The following is an 18081-nucleotide window of genomic DNA, read 5'->3' on the forward strand; positions in this document are numbered from 1 at the left end:
ACGCGGCTGCGCTGCCCTCCCCTCGGCGTCGAGCTACGTCCCCGCCCTGAGGGCGGGACTTCCTCTCCTTGGCCCGCGGCTTCCGACGCTGTCCGGAAGTCAAGTTAGTCTAGTTAGTACCGGCCCGTTGGCGACGCTGTCCCCGCTGTTCCGCCTGAGGCGAGTGACGCTGGCCGCCAACGAGGTATACGTCCTGGGTCCCTCGCCCTCAGTCTCGTCTCCGGCGCGGCTGCTCGCCCCGTTTTCCCTCTGAGCTGACCTGCTCCGAGCCGTGGGCCGCCCATGGCGGGGGCCGCTCCGACCACGGCCTTCGGGCAGGCGGTGATCGGCCCTCCGGGCTCAGGGAAGACCACGTACTGTCTGGGCATGAGTGAGTTCCTGCGCGCGCTGGGCCGGCGCGTGGCCGTGGTGAACCTGGACCCGGCCAACGAGGGGCTGCCGTACGAGTGTGCCGTGGACGTAGGCGAACTGGTGGGGCTGGGCGACGTGATGGACGCGCTGCGCCTGGGTCCCAACGGCGGACTGCTCTACTGCATGGAGTACCTGGAAGCCAACCTGGACTGGCTGCGTGCCAAGCTGGACCCCCTCCGCGGCCACTACTTCCTCTTCGACTGCCCAGGACAGGTGGAGCTCTGCACGCATCACGGCGCCCTGCGCAGCATCTTCTCCCAAATGGCGCAGTGGGACCTCAGGGTGAGTCTCAGGGCGGGGAGGACCATTTTGCGGATGGAGTAACTGAGACAGGGAGGACAGACGCCACACCCCCATGTCACACAGGGAGGTAGGGGCTGAGTTGCTTTGGAGTAAAACAGGTATGAGTTCAAAATCTGGCTCTGCTACTGACTCGCTGTGTGGTGTTGATAAGTCAGTTCATCAGTCTGAACCTCAGTTTACTCACGTGTAAAATGGGTGTTAGTAGCCAACTTGGCGATTTCAGAAGTATGGAAGGGGTTAATGTAGAAAGTGGCATGGAGATTGTTGTAAATTGGTGGGCAAAAGTAAATGAAAGAGTGGAGTCAGATGCCATGGGATTTAAACCCCTTGCCCACTGGGAGGCTCAGTGCAAGACATCTTGTAAGGAAAAAAAAAAGCCTCCTATTTCCTGGGAGAAGGAAACGAGGGTAGTTACTAGAAAGAAACACAGGCAGAAGGAGACTAATGGGGAAAGCTTCCCCTCTGTCCTCCAGCCCTCATTATCATGAGAGAATGCTGATTCCTGTTTCTCCAGGCCACTCTGACCCTGTCTCTTCCCTCCCAGCTGACTGCCGTCCACCTGGTGGATTCTCACTACTGCACAGACCCTGCCAAGTTCATTTCAGTACTGTGTACCTCCCTGGCCACCATGCTGCACGTGGAGCTGCCCCACATCAACCTCCTTTCCAAGATGGACCTCATTGAGCATTATGGGAAGCTGGGTAAGAGCTTCTGTTCCAGGTGAAGAGCAGGGCAGTAGCTGGGCTAGAATGTCTCAGCTGAAGGTAGCTGCCTCTGGTGACTTGTGTGGTCTGCTGATAGTAGCCACAGGCAGGTTCTGACTCCTGCCAATTTATTTTGTGCCACTCTATGCTAGATACCGTTGTGTAGATTTTGGAGACGAGAGAGCTACAGATGGTGTTAGGTATTACAAAGGAATTAAAGTGATACGACAGTGAATATTTGGGAGTGAGGTGAGTGGAGTAAAACAGGCATGAGTTTAAATTCTGGCTCTGCCACTGAATCACCGTGTGATCTGGATAAGTCAGTTCATCTCTCTGGACCTCAGTTTCTCACTTCTGCTCTGAGGCAGTGGCATCTGAGCTGAGACGTGAATGGTGAGAAGGAGCCAGCCAAGGGAGGACTGTTCTATGCAGAGGCACCAGTAGGGATAAAGGCCTTGTCTTAGTCAGTTTGTGCTGCCATCACAAAAATACCATAGACCAGATGGCTTAGCCAATAAATATTTATTTCTCACAGTTCTGGAGGCTGGTAAGTCCAAGATCAAGATACAAGCAGATCTGGTGTGTGGTGAGAGCCTGCTTCCTGGCTCCTAGACAGCCTCCTTCTGTCCTCACAGAAGGAGGCTATATTCTCACGTGGCAGAGAGACAGAGAAGGGGTGGGAGGCCAGGGACAAAATAGGGAAGATTGAAGCGGGCTGGTATGAGGGGAGTTGGCTAGAGTCCCAGTGGCCAGTTTTTTTTTCTTGACAAATTAGTACTCTCGACCGGGCATGGTGGCTCACGTCTGTAATCCCAGCACTTTGGGAGGCCAAGGTGGCAGATCACCAGAGGTCAGGAGTTCGAGACCAGCTTGACCAACATGGAGAAACCCCATCTCTACTAAAAATACAAAAAAGTAGCCAGGCATGGTGGCGCATGCCTGTAATCCCAGCTACTCGGGAAGCTGAGGCAGGAGAATCGCTTGAACCTGGGAGGCGGAGGTTGTGGTGAGCCAAGATCACACCATTGTACTCCAGCCTGGGCAACAAGAGTGAAACTCCATCTCAAAAAAAAAAAAAAAGAAAGAAAAAAATTAGGCCAGGCACGGAGGTTCACACCTGTAATCCCAGCACTTTGGGAGGCCAAGGCGGGAGGATCACGAGGTCAGGAGATCGAGACCATCCTGGCTAACACGGTGAAACCCCGTCTCTACTAAAAATACAAAAAATTAGCCGGACGTGGTGGTGGGCGCCTGTAGTCCCAGCTACTCGGGAGGCTGAGATAGGAGAATGGCGTGAACCCGGGAGGCGGAGCTTGCAGTGAGCCGAGATTGCGCCACTGCACTCTAGCCTGGGCTGCAGTGCGAGACTCTGTCTCAAAAAAAAAAAAAAAAAAATTAGCTAGACGTGGTGGCAGGCGCTTGTAGTCCCAGCTACTCAGGAGGCTGAGGCAGGAGAATGGTGTGAACCCGGGAGGCGGAGCTTGCAGTGAGCTGAGATCGCGCCACTGCACTCCAGCCTGGGCGACAGAGCGAGACTCCGTCTCAAAAAAAAAAAAAAAAAAATTAGCACTCTCCTGAACTGGGGACATTGTTCCCTAAATAGCATCTCTAGCCACAAAGGAACCTAGAGAAGACAGATAAAATGACCAGCACATAAGCAGTAGGGAGGAAAGGGAGGTGTCAGGACCTTGTCCAGGGAGCCAGCTAGCTTCTAGTCTGGACATAGAGTGATGTAGAGTCCTCAGCTCACTTTAGGATAGATCTGCCAAGGAGCCCAGATACTTAAGTTTTCTGGGCAGAAACAGGCCACTAGGGGGAGGTGCAACTTACCTCTTTTAGTGGGAAATGATTTATAAAACCGAATCAGGGACCTCAGCATCATCTAGTCCTTATTTTACATTAAGAAATAACTGGCTCAGAAAAGGAAAGTGATATACCCAGGAGGCTACCCTGCTAGAATGTAGCATTTATTCAGTTTAACCATTTACAGAGTCTTTGCAGTGTACATGCCAGGTCCTGAGGGTATGACCTGACTGTGAGCTCTGTGAGGTGAGGACAGCCATACACAGTTCTTGGTCCATGTTTGATATCATTATTTGCAACTTTATTTATTTATTTATTTTTGAGACAGTTTCGCTCCTGTTGCCCAGGCTGGAGTGCAATGGTGCAATCTCGGCTCACTGCATCCTCTGCCTCCCAGATTCAGGTGATTCTCCTGTATCACCCTCCCGAGTAGCTGGGATTACAGGCATGTGCCACCAGGTCCGTCTAATTTTGTATTTTTAGTAGAGATGGAGTTTCACCATATTGGCTGGTCTTGAACTCCTGACCTCAGGTGATCACCCACCTCGGCCTCCCAAAGTGCTGGGATTACAGGCGTGAGCCACTGACCCCAGCCTGTTTGCAGTTGTTGATCAAGCACTTCTCTGTACCAGACACTGGAGTTTATAGCATTTAATCTTCACAACAGTGCTATGAAATAGGTACCTGCCTATATAGCTAGTAAATAGCACAGCCAGCAGGGTAAAACCAAAAGCTTTTTTTCTTTCTTTTTTTTTTTTTTTTTTTTGAGACGGAGTCTCGCTCTGTCGCCCAGGCTGGAGTGCAGTGGCGCGATCTCGGCTCACTACAAGCTCCGCCTCCCGGGTTCACGCCATTCTCCTGCCTCAGCCTCCCGAGTAGCTGGGACTACAGGCGCCCACAACCGCGCCCGGCTAATTTTTTGTATTTTTAGTAGAGACGGGGTTTCACCGTGGTCTCGATCTCCTGACCTTGTGATCCGCCCGCCTCGGCCTCCCAAAGTGCTGGGATTACAGGTGTGAGCCACCGTGCCCGGCCAAAAGCTTTTTTTCTTAGTAACTTCATTTTACTGTGTCAAGTAATACTTGAGTGCATAAATACACAAAGGAAAAAAAGAAAAATGAACCTCGTCCTCAGGTCTTTAGCCTGATACTGGTTGTTCCTGAACACAGTTTTCTCTCTTTAGCCTTCAACCTGGACTACTACACAGAGGTTCTGGACCTCTCCTACCTGCTTGACCACCTGGCTTCTGACCCTTTCTTCCGCCACTACCGCCAGCTCAATGAGAAGCTAGTGCAACTCATCGAAGACTATAGCCTGGTGTCCTTTATCCCTCTGAACATCCAGGTACTGGGGGCTAAGACAGGACTCTGACAGTGCCTGGGATTCACCAAGCCAAAAGCACAGGATGCTTTGAGAGCTTAAACAATGGTCTTTGCCCTGGGTTGACTATCACTGAGTAATCTTAGTTTCAGGACCAGGGGCTGCTGTAGGGGCAGAATTCCAGTAAAGAGGGTGGACCAAACTTTTGCCTGTCTATTCTGTTTTGCTGGATCCTCTCTTCACATGTTCCCTCCTCAGTGTGAAAATGGGTGAGTTCAGAAAGTCATCAGCAAGAAACTTGACCAGGACCAGGGACAAGTCTCTTAAGCCCATTCAACTGGGCAACTGTCTGTTGACTTTGCAAAGTGGTACCCAACCCCTGTGCCTCTCACCTTTACCCTGCAGAGATAACCTGGGAGACGCAGGTACATGTTAGATTCCTTTCTGCAGTGGGTGAACTTGAGCTAACTTGTTTCCTCACTTCTAATGCCACGCTTATATGAGGAGATGAACTCTATAATATCAATCATAATAGTTACCTCTTATTTATGGCTTTCTGTGCTGGGCACTTTGCTAAGGACTAGACATATGTAATTTTGGTTTGTCCTTCCCACCATGTGATATATAGACTGTTTTTATTACTGTATATGGATGAGGAAACAGTTATAGTTTTTTTTGTGTGTGTGACAGAAATCTCACTCTGTCGCCCAGGATGGAGTGCAGTGGTGTGATCTTAGCTCACTGCAACCTCCGCCTCCTGGGTTCAACCGATTCTCCTGCCTCACCCTCACAAGTAACTGGGATTACAGGCATCTGTCATCATGCCCAGCTAATTTTTGTATTTTTAGTAGAGACAGGGTTTCACCATGTTGGCCAGGCTGGTCTCAAACTCCTGACCTCAAGTGATCCACCTGCCTCAGCCTCCCAAAGTGCTGGGCTTTACAGGCGTGAACACTGCGCCTGGCCCAGTTATAGATTTAAAACATGCATATTTATTGGATATCTGCTTAAGAGGAGTACTATGCCAGGCACTGGGAATACTGCGACAGATGAACTGGCCCTAAGAAGTGCTTAGTTTAGTAGGGGAGGCAGGTGAGTTAATAGGCATTTATTACATGTACAATAGATGTAAACCCAGGGGACTATGGATGTGCATAGGGGAGCTTATCTGTTCTAATCTGAGTGAGTTGGTGGTCAGAAAACATGGGATTTATCCAGCCTTTGGGGACATGTAGAACTACTCCAGGCCAAGAAAGCTACACATACAGAGGCAAGATGGAGGAAGGTATATTTAGAGATTGCAAGCAGTTTTACACACTTCTGTTTCACTCACAAAACTGTTTCTCTCCTCCCTGCTCAGGACAAGGAGAGCATCCAGCGAGTCCTGCAGGCTGTAGATAAAGCCAATGGATACTGTTTCGGAGCCCAAGAGCAGCGAAGCCTAGAGGCCATGATGTCTGCCACAATGGGAGCCGACTTCCATTTCTCTTCGTATCCTTGCCAGCTTCCTGGCCATAGTGGAGAGGGTGAGACATGGGGCTCAGGAATGGCCACAGGAGGTGCAGTCATCATCCTTCTGGGTGACCTTTTTTTTTTTTTTGAGAGGGAGTTTCCCTCTTGTTGCCCACGCTGGATTGCACAATGTCGCAGTCTTGGCTCACTGTAACCTCTGCCTCCCAGGTTCAAGCGATTCTTCTGCCTCAGCTTCCCGAGTAGCTGGGATTACAGGCATGTGCCACTGTGCCCAGCTAATTTTTGTATTTTTAGTAGAGACGGGGTTTCACCATGTTGGCCAGGCTGATCTGGAACTCCTGACCTCAGGTGATCCACCCGCCTCAGCTTCCCAAAGTGCTGGGATTACAGACGTGAGCCACTGCACCCACCTGTGGATGACTGATTCATATTGATCAGTTGGGCTTCCTGATGACTGTCTCTCATGTGCAAAGGTGGTCCCTTGGCTTCAGAGTTGGTTGTACTGAGGACAAGGGACGATATTGAGCAGTAGGAGCAACAAATACAGAGGTCCAGAAATGAGAGGGCATTGGTCATTTGGGAGAGATGCAGGAGGTCCAGTTGCCTGGTGTGTTGCATGTGAAGAGGAAAGGACTTTGCAGGGGTGCAGGCAGGGCTGCCGAGGGAGGGGCCTGAGTGCCCTACTAAGGAATGTGGACTTCAGTTCATGAGTGGGCAGTGGGAGCCACTATTCAAGCAGTACTGTTGAACAGGGTATGACACGATCACATGTACATTTCAGGAAAGCCCCTGCAATTGTGGAAAATGCATTTAAGGGATGTGATTGGGGGCAGAAGAGTTTTACAGTCTTGTTAGTTGAGAAGGGATGAAAAATTTGTAGTGAGAATAGAAAGGTGTGGAATGGAAAAATACTAAGGAGATAGACTATAAGAGTCAGTGACTGAATGGGTAGATGGAGCTGGAGCAGAATTTAGCTTCCCACATCTCTGGCTTAGACAGTGCATGGGTGGTTTTACTAATCACTGAGGCAGGAAAAGGAGGAGGGGGCAGGTTTTTCACATGGATAAAAGGGACAAGAGCTGGCAGATGTGCTGTGTTCAGGGGTCCATGGGACATCCAGAGCTATCCAAGAGGTAGCCAGACTTTGGAGCTTGGTTAGTGACTAGTGAGGCTGGAGCCAAGAGGTGTCCATCAGGTCACAGAGGCCATGCGTGAAACAGTACAGGAAAGTCCAGGCCCTCTAGACTGATGCTGTCACAGATTCAGCATCTACGCAGCATGCTGGAGACAAGGGGGACTCAGAGTCTTAGGGTACAGAGGAAAAGAATTCCAGCCAACACTTACTGATCTGTGTCAAGCCATATGTGGGAAACAAAGCTCATGGGGCGGGGGTTGGATGAATGACTTACAAATAATGGTAGTAGAGTGTGCAGTCTCTGGTGAAGGTACTAAGGAGCTGTGTCACACCTGCAGTTAATGTAGGCCAATTGGACTGCATGTGCTCAGCAAGGGAGGGGAGGAGCAATTTTTTGTTTTTTAAATTTAAGATGGACTTTTGGCCGAGCGCGGTGGCTCACGCCTGTAATCCGAGCACTTTGGGAGGCTGAGGCGGGCGGATCACAAGGTCAGGAGATCAAGACCATCCTGGCTAACAAGGTGAAACCCGTCTCTACTAAAAATACAAAAAATTAGCCGGGTGTGGCAGCATGCACCTGTAGTCCCAGCTGCTGGGGAGGCCGAGACAGGAGAATGGTGTGAACCCAGGAGATGAAACTTGCAGTGAGCCGAGATCATGCCACTGCACTCCAGCCTGGGCGACAGAGCGAGACTCTGTCTCTTTGAGACGCCTCGGCCTCGGCCTCCCAAAGTGCTGGGTGAGCCACAGGTGTGAGCCAGCACGCCTCGCCTTTTTTTTTTTTTTTTTTTTTCAGTAGAGATGGGGTTTCACCATGCAGCCTAGGCTGGGAGGAGCAATTTAAATAGTGTTGTAATATTTTGTACACCGTGCACATGGTTCCCAACTTAAGATGGTTCAACTTTACAATGGCGTGAAAGCTGTATGCATTCAGTAGAAATTGTACTTTGGGTACCTATCAATCATTCTTTCACTTTCAGTACAGTATTCAGTAAATTACATGAGATATTTTTATTATAAAACAGGCTTTGTGTTAGATAATTTTGCCCAAATGCAGGCTAACGTAAGTGTTCTAAGAATATTGAAGGTAGGTGAGACTAAACTGATGTGTGGGTAGGTTATGTGTATTAAATGCATTTTCTTTTTTTTTTTTTTTTTTTTGAGACGGAGTCTTGCTCTGTCACCCAGGCTGGAGTGCAGTGGCCGGATCTCAGCTCACTGCAAGCTCCTCCTCTCGGGTTCACGCCATTCTCCTGCCTCAGCCTCCCGAGTAGCTGGGACTACAGGCACCCGCCACTTCGCCCGGCTAGTTTTTTGTATTTTTTAGTAGAGACGGGGTTTCACCGTATTAGCCAGGATGGTCTCGATCTCCTGACCTCATGATCCGCCCGTCTCGGCCTCCCAAAGTGCTGAGATTACAGGTTTGAGCCACCGCGCCCGGCCTGCATTTTTGACTTAAGATATTTTTGATTTGGGATGGGTTTATCAGGATGTAACCCCATCATAAGTCATGGAGCATCTGTATGTTACTTTATGTATTCATATATATAAAGGGTTCTATTCACAAAACCATGTATGCTGCATTTAACAAATAATTTGAGGAATTTTCAAGGGTATTTTTAACCATATACATTTGTGCTGATTTTAGATTCTGCCCCAACCCTAACCCACTTAAGATTCAGCAGCTCTCAGCAGGGTGCGGTGGCTCACGCCTGTAATCCCAGCACTTTGGGAGGCCGAGGTGGGCGGATCATAAGGTCAGGAGATCGAGACCATCCTGGCTCACACGGTGAAACCCTGTCTCAACTAAAAATACAACAAATTAGCTGGGCGTGATGGCGGGTGCCTGTAGTCCCAGCTACTTGGGAAGCTGAGGCAGGAGAATGGCATGAACCCAGGAGGCGGAACTTGCAGTGAGCCGAGACTGTGCCACTGCACTCCAGCCTGGGTGACAGAGCAAGACTCCCTCTCAAAAAAAAAAAAAAGATTCAGCAGCTCGCTATAAGAGAGTAGGGACTGATACAAAGAAGGGAGCGGTCAGCTTTGCTGAAGGGTAGGTGGGTAAGGAAAGCTTTATGGAGTCGTGGCACGTGAGTTGCATCATTTCAAGGTGAGGGTTAGCCAGTCTAATGAAGAAGGAAAGGGAATTCAAGTTAAAGAGAACAGTATATGCAAAGGCATAGAGGTTCAAAGTTGAGACAGGTTTTGAGGGTTGCAAATAAGATGGCATGGGCCAAGTGTAATGGCTTCATGCCTGTAATTCCAACATGTTGGGAGTTAAAAGGTGGGAGGATTGCTCAAGGCCAGGAGTTTGAGACCAGACTGGGCAACATAGTGAGACCCCATCTCTTTTTTTTTTTTTTTTTTTTAAGTATAGAAATTTATTTTTGACAAAAAGTAGGGGCTGGGCATGATGGCTCACGCTTGTAATCCCAGCACCTTGGGGGGCCAAGTGGGGGCAGATCACCTGAGTCCAGATCACCTGGCCAAATGGTGAAACCATGTTTCTGTTTAAAAAATACAAAAATTAGCTGGGTGTGGTAGTGCACGCCTGTAGTTCCAGCTACTTGGGAGGCTGAGGCAGGAGAATCGCTTGAACCCAGGAGGTGGAGGTTGCAGTGAGCCAAGATGGCGCCACAGTACTTCAGCCTGGGTAAAAAAAAAAGTAGGATGACATGACTTGTGAGCAGGGCAAGGACTCAGAGAGGGGAGCAGCAGTGGGGCCAGACAGGTAGGCAGGTAGGAGGTGAGGCTTTGTATGCCCTACTCAGGAATGTGGGCATTAGGTCAGAGATAAGCAAGGTGGATTTCACTGATCCTCAGTGATCTTCAGGGCCAGCTTGCACAGAAATAAGGCAGTATCTGCTGTGGAAAAGTCACTGGGAAGGGGCACCAGTTGAGAGTCAATCTGACTAGGGGTGAGATGGATTTTGGTTGATGGATTCATAGAGACAGTAAAGAAAGGTCTGTAAGGGCCAGGCACGGTGGCTCACGCCTGTAATCCCAGCACTTAGGGAGGCAGAGGTGGGCAGATCACGAGGTCAGGAGATGGAGACCATCCTGGCCAACATGGTGAAACGCCATCTCTACTAAAAATACAAAAATTAGCTGGGTGTGGTGGCGGGTGCCTGTAGTCCCAGCTACTCTGGAGGCTGAAGCAGAAGAGTTGCTTGAACCAGGAGTTGGAGGTTGCAGTGAGCCGAGATCGTGCCACTGCACTCCAGCTTTGTGACAGAGTGAGACTCCGTCTCAACAAAAAAAAAAAAAAAAGAAAAAGGTCTGTAACTTGAACATCATTTGGTGGGCTAAGTATTTTATTTGCAGGGTCATTTAATTCTCATTTCAAGCCCTTTTATAAGTGAGGCGACAGGCCTAAGGTCCCTCTCCCGGGATGTTTTGGAAGAACAGTTCAAACCTTGGTTTTGCTGGGTGTAGAATCTCAGTTTCTTCCTTTGGAGCCATTTGGTAGTAGAACCGCCGTGGTGTCCTAACATAGCCAACCTAGCCATGGCTAACCTCCATCTCCTCGTCAGACCCCAGACCCAGACATCATCAGGATTTGAACCCACTTGGTCTGGCTCCAGAGCATGTACCATAACACAACATTGGAAGGTTAGCGCTCTTCAGTCCTTTGATCCGCAGCAGTGTGTGGAAGAGGCATATAGAGTAGGAGCATTTGAGTCTGGATGTTTTTGGAGGCTTCTCATACTTGATTGGTCCCTATAATTTATGAGGAAGAGAGGGATGAACATGGTTGGAGTGTAGGCATCAGCGGAAGTCACATCCTGCCCAGACCAGCTCCCCATCCTCCGCCTATGCTATCAGCCTTGACGCACCCCTCCTCAGCACACTGGGCATCCAGGAGAAGTACCTGGCACCCTCGAACCAGTCAGTGGAGCAGGAAGCCATGCAGCTATAGCAACAAGGTGGATCCTGGAGAGCAGGATGCATAACCCAGCACTGGGGAAAGTGGAGGCTCCTGAAGCAGGCTGCAGACCCAAGAGCAAGTCCTCCCAGCGAGAGCTGGTGGGCTGGCAAGGGGATATTGAGCTCTGCAAAGGACTTCTGGCCAAAAAGCCAGACATGGCGCCAAGCAGAACACCTACCATACTGTCAGTGGTGTCTGTGAGCTCCGGGCCCTGCCACCAGAAAGTCGAGCACTGGTCCTACTCAGGCTGTGACGGAATGTGCTGCAATACAAGAGTTTATATTCTACTTTTTGTGACTTCCAAACTCTTCTTCAGTCTTCCGGGCCCAGGGGTTTGGGGAAGAATGAGGGAGTGTCACCTTCCCTTGGAATAATCAGTATTTCCCCAAAGCATATAATTCACATTCAGTCACATAGGATTGACATTCAGTCTCTAGTCAGGTGTTTCTATTAATCTTCAGTTTTTGGTTCTCAGGTTTGTTTGTTATTTAAAAAGATGAGGTCTTGGCTGGGCGCGGTGGCTCACGCCTGTAATCCCAGCACTTTGGGAGGCCGAGGCGGGCGGATCACGAGGTCAGGAGATCGAGACCATCCTGGTTAACACGGTGAAACCCCGTCTCTACTAAAAATACAAAAAGTTAGCCAGGTGTGTGGTAGGCGCCTGTAATCCCAGCTGCTTGGGAGGCTGAGGCAGGAGAATGGCGTGAACCCGGGAGGCGGAGCTTGCAGTGAGCCGAGATCGCGCCACTGCACTCCAGCCTGGGTGACACAGCGCGAGACTCCGTCTCAAAAAAAAAAAAAAAAAAAAAAAGAGGTCTCACTATATGGCCCAGGCTGGACTCAAACTCCTAGGCTCAAGCAGTCCTCCCACCTGAGACGCCTGAGTAACTGGGACTACAGGTGTGAGCCACTGTGTCCCAATATTTTCAGTTTTAACAGAGCCTCAAACTCAGCTTTCACAGGCAACAATTGCTGGCTAGACCTTTATTAATGTTTTATATTCATTTTATTTGTTTTATGGCTTTATTCTATTTTTGACAAGTGTTGACTAGTTTTCTATTTACAGTAGTGGTTAAAAGTTTACTTCAAGGCCGGGCACGGTGTCTCATGCCTGTAATCCCAGCACCTTGGGAGGCCGAAGCCAGCAGATCACAAGGTCAAGAGATCAAGACCATCCTGGCCAACATGGTGAAACCCTGTCTCTACCAAAAAAATGTAAAAATTAGCTGGGCATGGTGGTGCATGCCTGTAGTTCTAGCTACTTGGGAAGCTGAGGCAGGAGAATTGTTTGAACCCAGGAGTCAGAGGTTACAGTGAACTGAGATTGTGCCACTGCACTCCAGCCTGGTGACAGAGTGAGACTTTGTCTCAAAAAAAAAGGTTTGCTTCAAAAATGAAATACAAGGCTGGGCACGTTGACTCATGCCTGTAAGCCCAGCACATTGGAAGGCTGATGTGGGCGGATCACCTGAGGTCAGGAGTTCGAGACCAGCCTGGCCAACATGGTGAAACCCCTCTCTACTAAAAACACAAAAATTAGCTGGGCATGGTGTTGCATGCCTATAATCCCAGCTACTAGGGAGGCTCAGGGAGAAGAATTCTTGAACCCGGGAGGCAGAGGTTGCAGTGAGCCAAGATTGTGCCATTACATTCCAACCTGGGCGACACAGCGAGACTCCATCTCAAAAAAATATATAAGTTGTGTAAAGAAAAATATTAATATATAATATGGCAGTTCCTATGAGAGTGTGGCAAAAATTAAGAGGGCTTGAAGTTTTTTCTTTGCTCTTCTTGCAACTGGCTGGATGCAGTTCATATATTTTTCAACCAGTAGGTGGCACCCCAGCCTTACTTTTTGCAGTTGTAACCTGGTGTTAGAAGGGGCAGGACTGATGCCCTGGGCAAGACTGTTATGCCAAGTTTTATTTGCATACATTTGGACTTTTTTTTTTTTTTTTTTTGAGATAAAGTCTCTCTCTGTTGCCCAGGCTGGAGTCCAGTGGCGCAATCTTGGCTCTCTGCAACCTCCACTTCCCAGGTTCAAGCAATTCTCTGCCTCAGCCTCCCGAGTAGCTGGGATTACAGGTGCCCGCCAACACGCCTGGCTAATTTTTGTATTTTTAGTAGTGTCGGGGTTTCACCATGTTGTTCAGGCTGGTCTTGAACTACTGACCTCGTGATCTACCCGCCTTGGCCTCCCAAAGTGCTGGGATTACAGGTGTGAGCCACCGCACCTGGCCACATTTGGACTTTTTAACACACATGAAGTGCTTGGTATTTTAGAGTGCTTCCACACATAATCCTCATTAGAGATAGACAAGACGGGGAGAATTAATAAGCCATTACCCATGTTACAGTGAAGAAGCAGAAAGATGAGAAGTTTGAACTTTGGTCAGCCTGGCTCTCTCATAAGCTGTTTTGCTGACTAAATTGTGAGTATTCCTCCTTTGGTATATTTATTGGTGAGAAGTCACAGTCCTTGTCCCACAGGTTTTGCAGCCAATCAGGAGAAAGAAATTAGGCACCTATAAAGTATTACTAAATCATAGATAGTTCACCAGTGGTTTGTGTAGTTGGCACATTCATTTAGGGACATCTGTTCTGAAACAGCATTGAAATAGGACTGACTGTGCTTTGCTTTCTGGTTGTGACAGCCAGAGCCAAAGGCAGACGAATGAGGGGATATGAGGAGGCTACTGTGACTGGAACAGTATGAAAGCAACCTCAGCTCCCACGCCTGGCTCTATAGGGGATAATAACTGGGTGCTGCTTCCCAGCCTCTTTCATCTGAGAAGTTCAAAGCACCTCACCCCTATTAACACCCCACGGAGTAGGCAGGAAGTACCAATAGAGCAAGCCAGGGAAACTGAGGCCAGGAGGCACAGCCTGGGGCTAGCTGTGAATCACCTGTGGGGCCTAGAGCCCAGGAATCCTGACGCCCAGACTACTGGACAAATCCTTTATCAGGGCGTTAGGGTGGGTGCTATGCTTTTGAAAGCAGTACCAATGGCTGTGGTCATGGGTTTTGATGCTTGCCCATCACAGAGGCCCCAGCTCTCACCAAAACAAACCAAATGGGGGCTGGAAGGCATCCTTTACAACTTTATGGCCTCATATGCAAGCACCCTCAGCATTTTCTGCAGCCATCGAGTGGGGATAGGTGGAAATAATTCAGGGCCTTTATTTTCAGGCCATGGTTTGACAGCAAGGGTATTTTCTTCCCCAGTAAATGTAGCTTCTGTCTACCTTCCACTGGCAGCAAAGTGATTTTCTGTTCTCTGCATATACTGAGGGGATCTGCACAGTGCAGAAAGGAAGATGTCAGATCCAAGTGAGGCCTGTGCAGTGTGAAATGTCTAGGGTAGAAGAAAGACCATCCGGGCCGGGCGCAGTGGCTCAAGCCTGTAATCCCAGCACTTTGGGAGGCCGAGACGGGCGGATCACGAGGTCAGGAGATCGAGACCATCCTGGCTAACACGGTGAAACCCCGTCTCTACTAAAAAATACAAAAAAACTAGCCGGGCGAGGTGGCGGGCGCCTGTAGTCCCAGCTACTCGGGAGGCTGAGGCAGGAGAATGGCGTAAACCCGGGAGGTGGAGCTTGCAGTAAGCTGAGATCCGGCCACTGCACTCCAGCCCGGACGACAGAGCCAGACTCCGTCTCAAAAAAAAAAAAAAAAAAAAAAGAACATCCTCCATTATGGCTGGCATGTGGCAGTCATCCTTAAGATTATTTTAAAATTTCCTAATACAGGAAAGTAAAAAACTTAGAAAATGAAAGAGAAGGCCAAGCATGGTGGCTCATGTCTGTAATCCCAGCACTTTGGGAGGCCAAGGCGGGCAGATCATCTGAGGTCAGGAGTGTAAGACCAGCCTGGCCAACATGGCGAAAACCTGTCTCTGCTAAAAATGCAGAAAAATTAGCAGGGCATGGTAGCATGTGCCTGTAATTCCAGCTACTTGGGAGACTGAAGCAGGAGAATTGCTTGAACCCGAGAGGCAGAGGTTTTAGTGAGCTGAGATCGCGCCATTGCACTCCAGCCTGGGTAACAAGATCGAAAGTCCATCTCAAAAAAAAAAAACAAACACGAAAATGAAAAGAGCAAATGAGTCACCCAGGATCCCATAACAGAAGCTTTCTGTGGGGTCATCTGTTTAAAAGAAAAATAAATTCTATATTCAAATCTATATTTTGTGTATTCTCTTTTTTTCTCATCTCTGTAAACATCTGGAGGTATTTTGTATATTCTTTCAGTCTTATTTTTGTATACCTAGGGATGGATATTGCATTTATATAAGTGCGATATTTTATGATTGTGTTATATCCTGCCTTTTTCAGTTAACACCATTCCATGTAATAAAAAACAGATACAATTCCTATAATTCCAGCACTCTGGGAGGCTGATGTGGGAGGATCACTCGAGCCAGGACATGGAGGCTGCAGTGAGCTATGATCATGCCACTGCACTCTAGCCTGGGCAATAGAGTGAGACCCTGTCTGAAACAATCAAGTAAATAACCTTTGTAATGTCACCATGGTAATAGTCCATGGTTTGGGTATAACATTGTTTACCTATGCATACTCCCGTGGTTAGCCTACTACTAGCCTACAAGTCATCATCAATTTTTACTTTTGTAAATAGTGTGATAATTAACATCTTTGTACTAAAATCATTGTCTGAATCTCTGATTTTTAACTTGTGAGGTAGTCCTGGAAATGAAATAATTGACATATTCCAGGTTTGGGATTCATGTTGCCAAAATGCTTTCCAAAAAAGATACCACTTTACATCTCACTGATAGTGTCTGAAATTGCTCTTCTCATCTCCAGACTTCACTTGACAATTCTCTACAACTTCGGGAGGGAGGAAGACCTCTCTGAGTGCCTCAGAAGGGACCTTCCTGGTCATCCCTACTAACCAATGACATTAGGTTATATGCATTTCTTGGCTCTGAATTGGGGACCTCAACAATTAGAAGACAGTATAGAATTGGAAGAACTTAGCAGGGACCATAGGTAATTGGAAAGGTTTCCAGCCTAACTAAGAGGCTTATGCGTGAGGATGAGGCCCTAAAGCCCACAGAGCTGAAGCACATCCTTTCTGCCTGGATTAGCAAAATGCCCACCCGCTGGTGGCTGAGAATATAGGAAGTATGGTCCCATTAGGATCTGTGGGAAAGAGAAAGGGGAGGTCGATTTGAGGAATTCTCTGTCCCTTTCTCAAGAATCCTAAGTGGGGAGAGGAGTGGCTTCAGACCCACTGAAGCACTTTTAAGGATCACACCAATTTTGAAAGCAGTGAAGTGGCCCAATTATCCTGGAATCCTGGAGGGAAATTCTCTAGCAAAACACTAGTCCCCTCCTCTCTCTTTTCTTCTCGTCTCTGGCTTTTGAGCCTTTACTTACCCAGCCTGATCTGGGCCGTTCACTGTCTTGTCTTGTCCCATTTAAAAGGAGTTGCAGCACATACCTCCATGGCATCAGGCCTGCTAAAGATGGGGAAACCCATGTGCCTCATTTCGAGCCCAGTGTGACCTTTTCCAGCCAGGGAGCTAACTCAGCCCAGGTGTCGAGGTGGGCCAAGACAGGCTGTGACGGAATGGGGTGGGGATTTAGGGGCCAACTGAGGTGGAAAAAAGACAGTAAAAAAAGACAGTATTGGTAAATTACTCTGGATGAGAATACACGGCAAGGGCTTTTTTTTCCTCCTCATTCTAAAACTCTGAAGCAGTTGTGGAGAAGGGACATGAGAGGCCCCTTCGTAGCCATGCCAAATAAACTTGAATTTTTTTTTTTTTTTGAAGACAGGATCTTGCACTGTCGCCCAGGCTCACTGCAACTTCCACCTACCGGGCTCAAGCCATCTTCCACCTCAGCCTACTGAGTAGCTGGGACTATAGGCCCATACCCCCATGCCTGATTAATTTTTGTATTTTTTGTAGAGATGGGGTTTCGCTATCTTGCCCGGGCTGGTCTGGAACTCCTGAGCTCAGGCTATCCTCCTGCCTCAGCCTCCCAGAGTGCTGGGATTATAGGCATGAGCACCCGGCCAAATGTGAAGTCTAATGCAGTGTGCTTGCTATGTCAGTTTAGCTTCCAGGAACGTCCCCAGTGCCTCCCTTTGCACTGAATTATCACCTCCAAGTTCTTCCTATATATTAATCCTGGAGCCTGCACGTTGCTTTGTGGAGTCACAGAAACAGCAGAGAAGGGAGACTGGGACATGGGTTAAGATTTCCTTCAACTATGGCCGGGCGTGGTAGCTCACGCCTATAATCCCAGCACTTAGGGAGGCCGAGGTTGGGCGGATCACGAGGTCAGGAGATCAAGACTCCTGGCTAACACAGTGAAACCCTGTCTCTACTAAAAAATACAAAAAATTAGCCGAGCGTGGTGGTAGGCACCTGTAGTCCCAGCTACTAGGGAGGCTGAGGCAGGAGAATGGCATGAACCTGGGAGGCGGAGCTTGCAGTGAGCCGAGATTGCGCCACTGCACTCCAGCCTCACAGAGCGAGACTCCATCTCAAAAAAAAAAAAAAAATTTCCCTCAACTCATAAATCATAATATCAGTAATCTCAAAGGTCACATAATTTATTCTTTTTGATAGAGATGGGGTCTCGCTATGTTGCCCAGGCTGGTCTTGAATTCCTGGGCTCCAGCAATCTGCCTGCCTTGGCCTCCCAAAGTGCTAGGATTACAGGTGTGAGCCACCTCACCCAGTCACATAATCTTTTCTGAGATAAAAGTTTCACATAATCTTTTTTGAGCTAAAAGTCACTCCTCTGTACAGACAAGAAAATCTCAGATTAGGTTTACTCTAGAGGAGAAAAGGGAGAGAATGTCTCCCTGCCTTCTTTCTTTCAACAAATATTTCTTTAATACCATAATATATATTCAATCCTGTACCTAGCCCACCACCGATTTGAAGATTTGATGCTTTTCAGAGTCCCAGAATTTTTTTTTTTTTTTTAGGCCTAGTCTTGCTGTGTCGCCCAGGCTGGAG

General features: G+C 48.4%; 1 protein-coding gene across 1 annotated transcript; it reads left to right on the forward strand.

Moving 5' to 3' along the window:
* Window positions 1-25: 25 nt before the first annotated feature.
* Window positions 26-15264, forward strand: LOC105494518 (GPN-loop GTPase 2). The gene is made up of 5 exons (XM_011763018.2): window positions 26-693; window positions 1259-1415; window positions 4405-4565; window positions 5902-6032; window positions 10996-15264. The coding sequence occupies exons 1-5, from the start codon at window positions 283-285 to the stop codon at window positions 11066-11068; spliced, it is 933 nt and encodes a 310-aa protein (XP_011761320.2). The 5' UTR covers window positions 26-282; the 3' UTR covers window positions 11069-15264.
* The last annotated feature ends 2817 nt before the right edge of the window (window positions 15265-18081 follow it).

This window comes from Macaca nemestrina, chromosome 1 (assembly GCF_043159975.1).
Source record: "Macaca nemestrina isolate mMacNem1 chromosome 1, mMacNem.hap1, whole genome shotgun sequence".
Taxonomy (NCBI): Eukaryota; Metazoa; Chordata; class Mammalia; order Primates; family Cercopithecidae; genus Macaca; species Macaca nemestrina.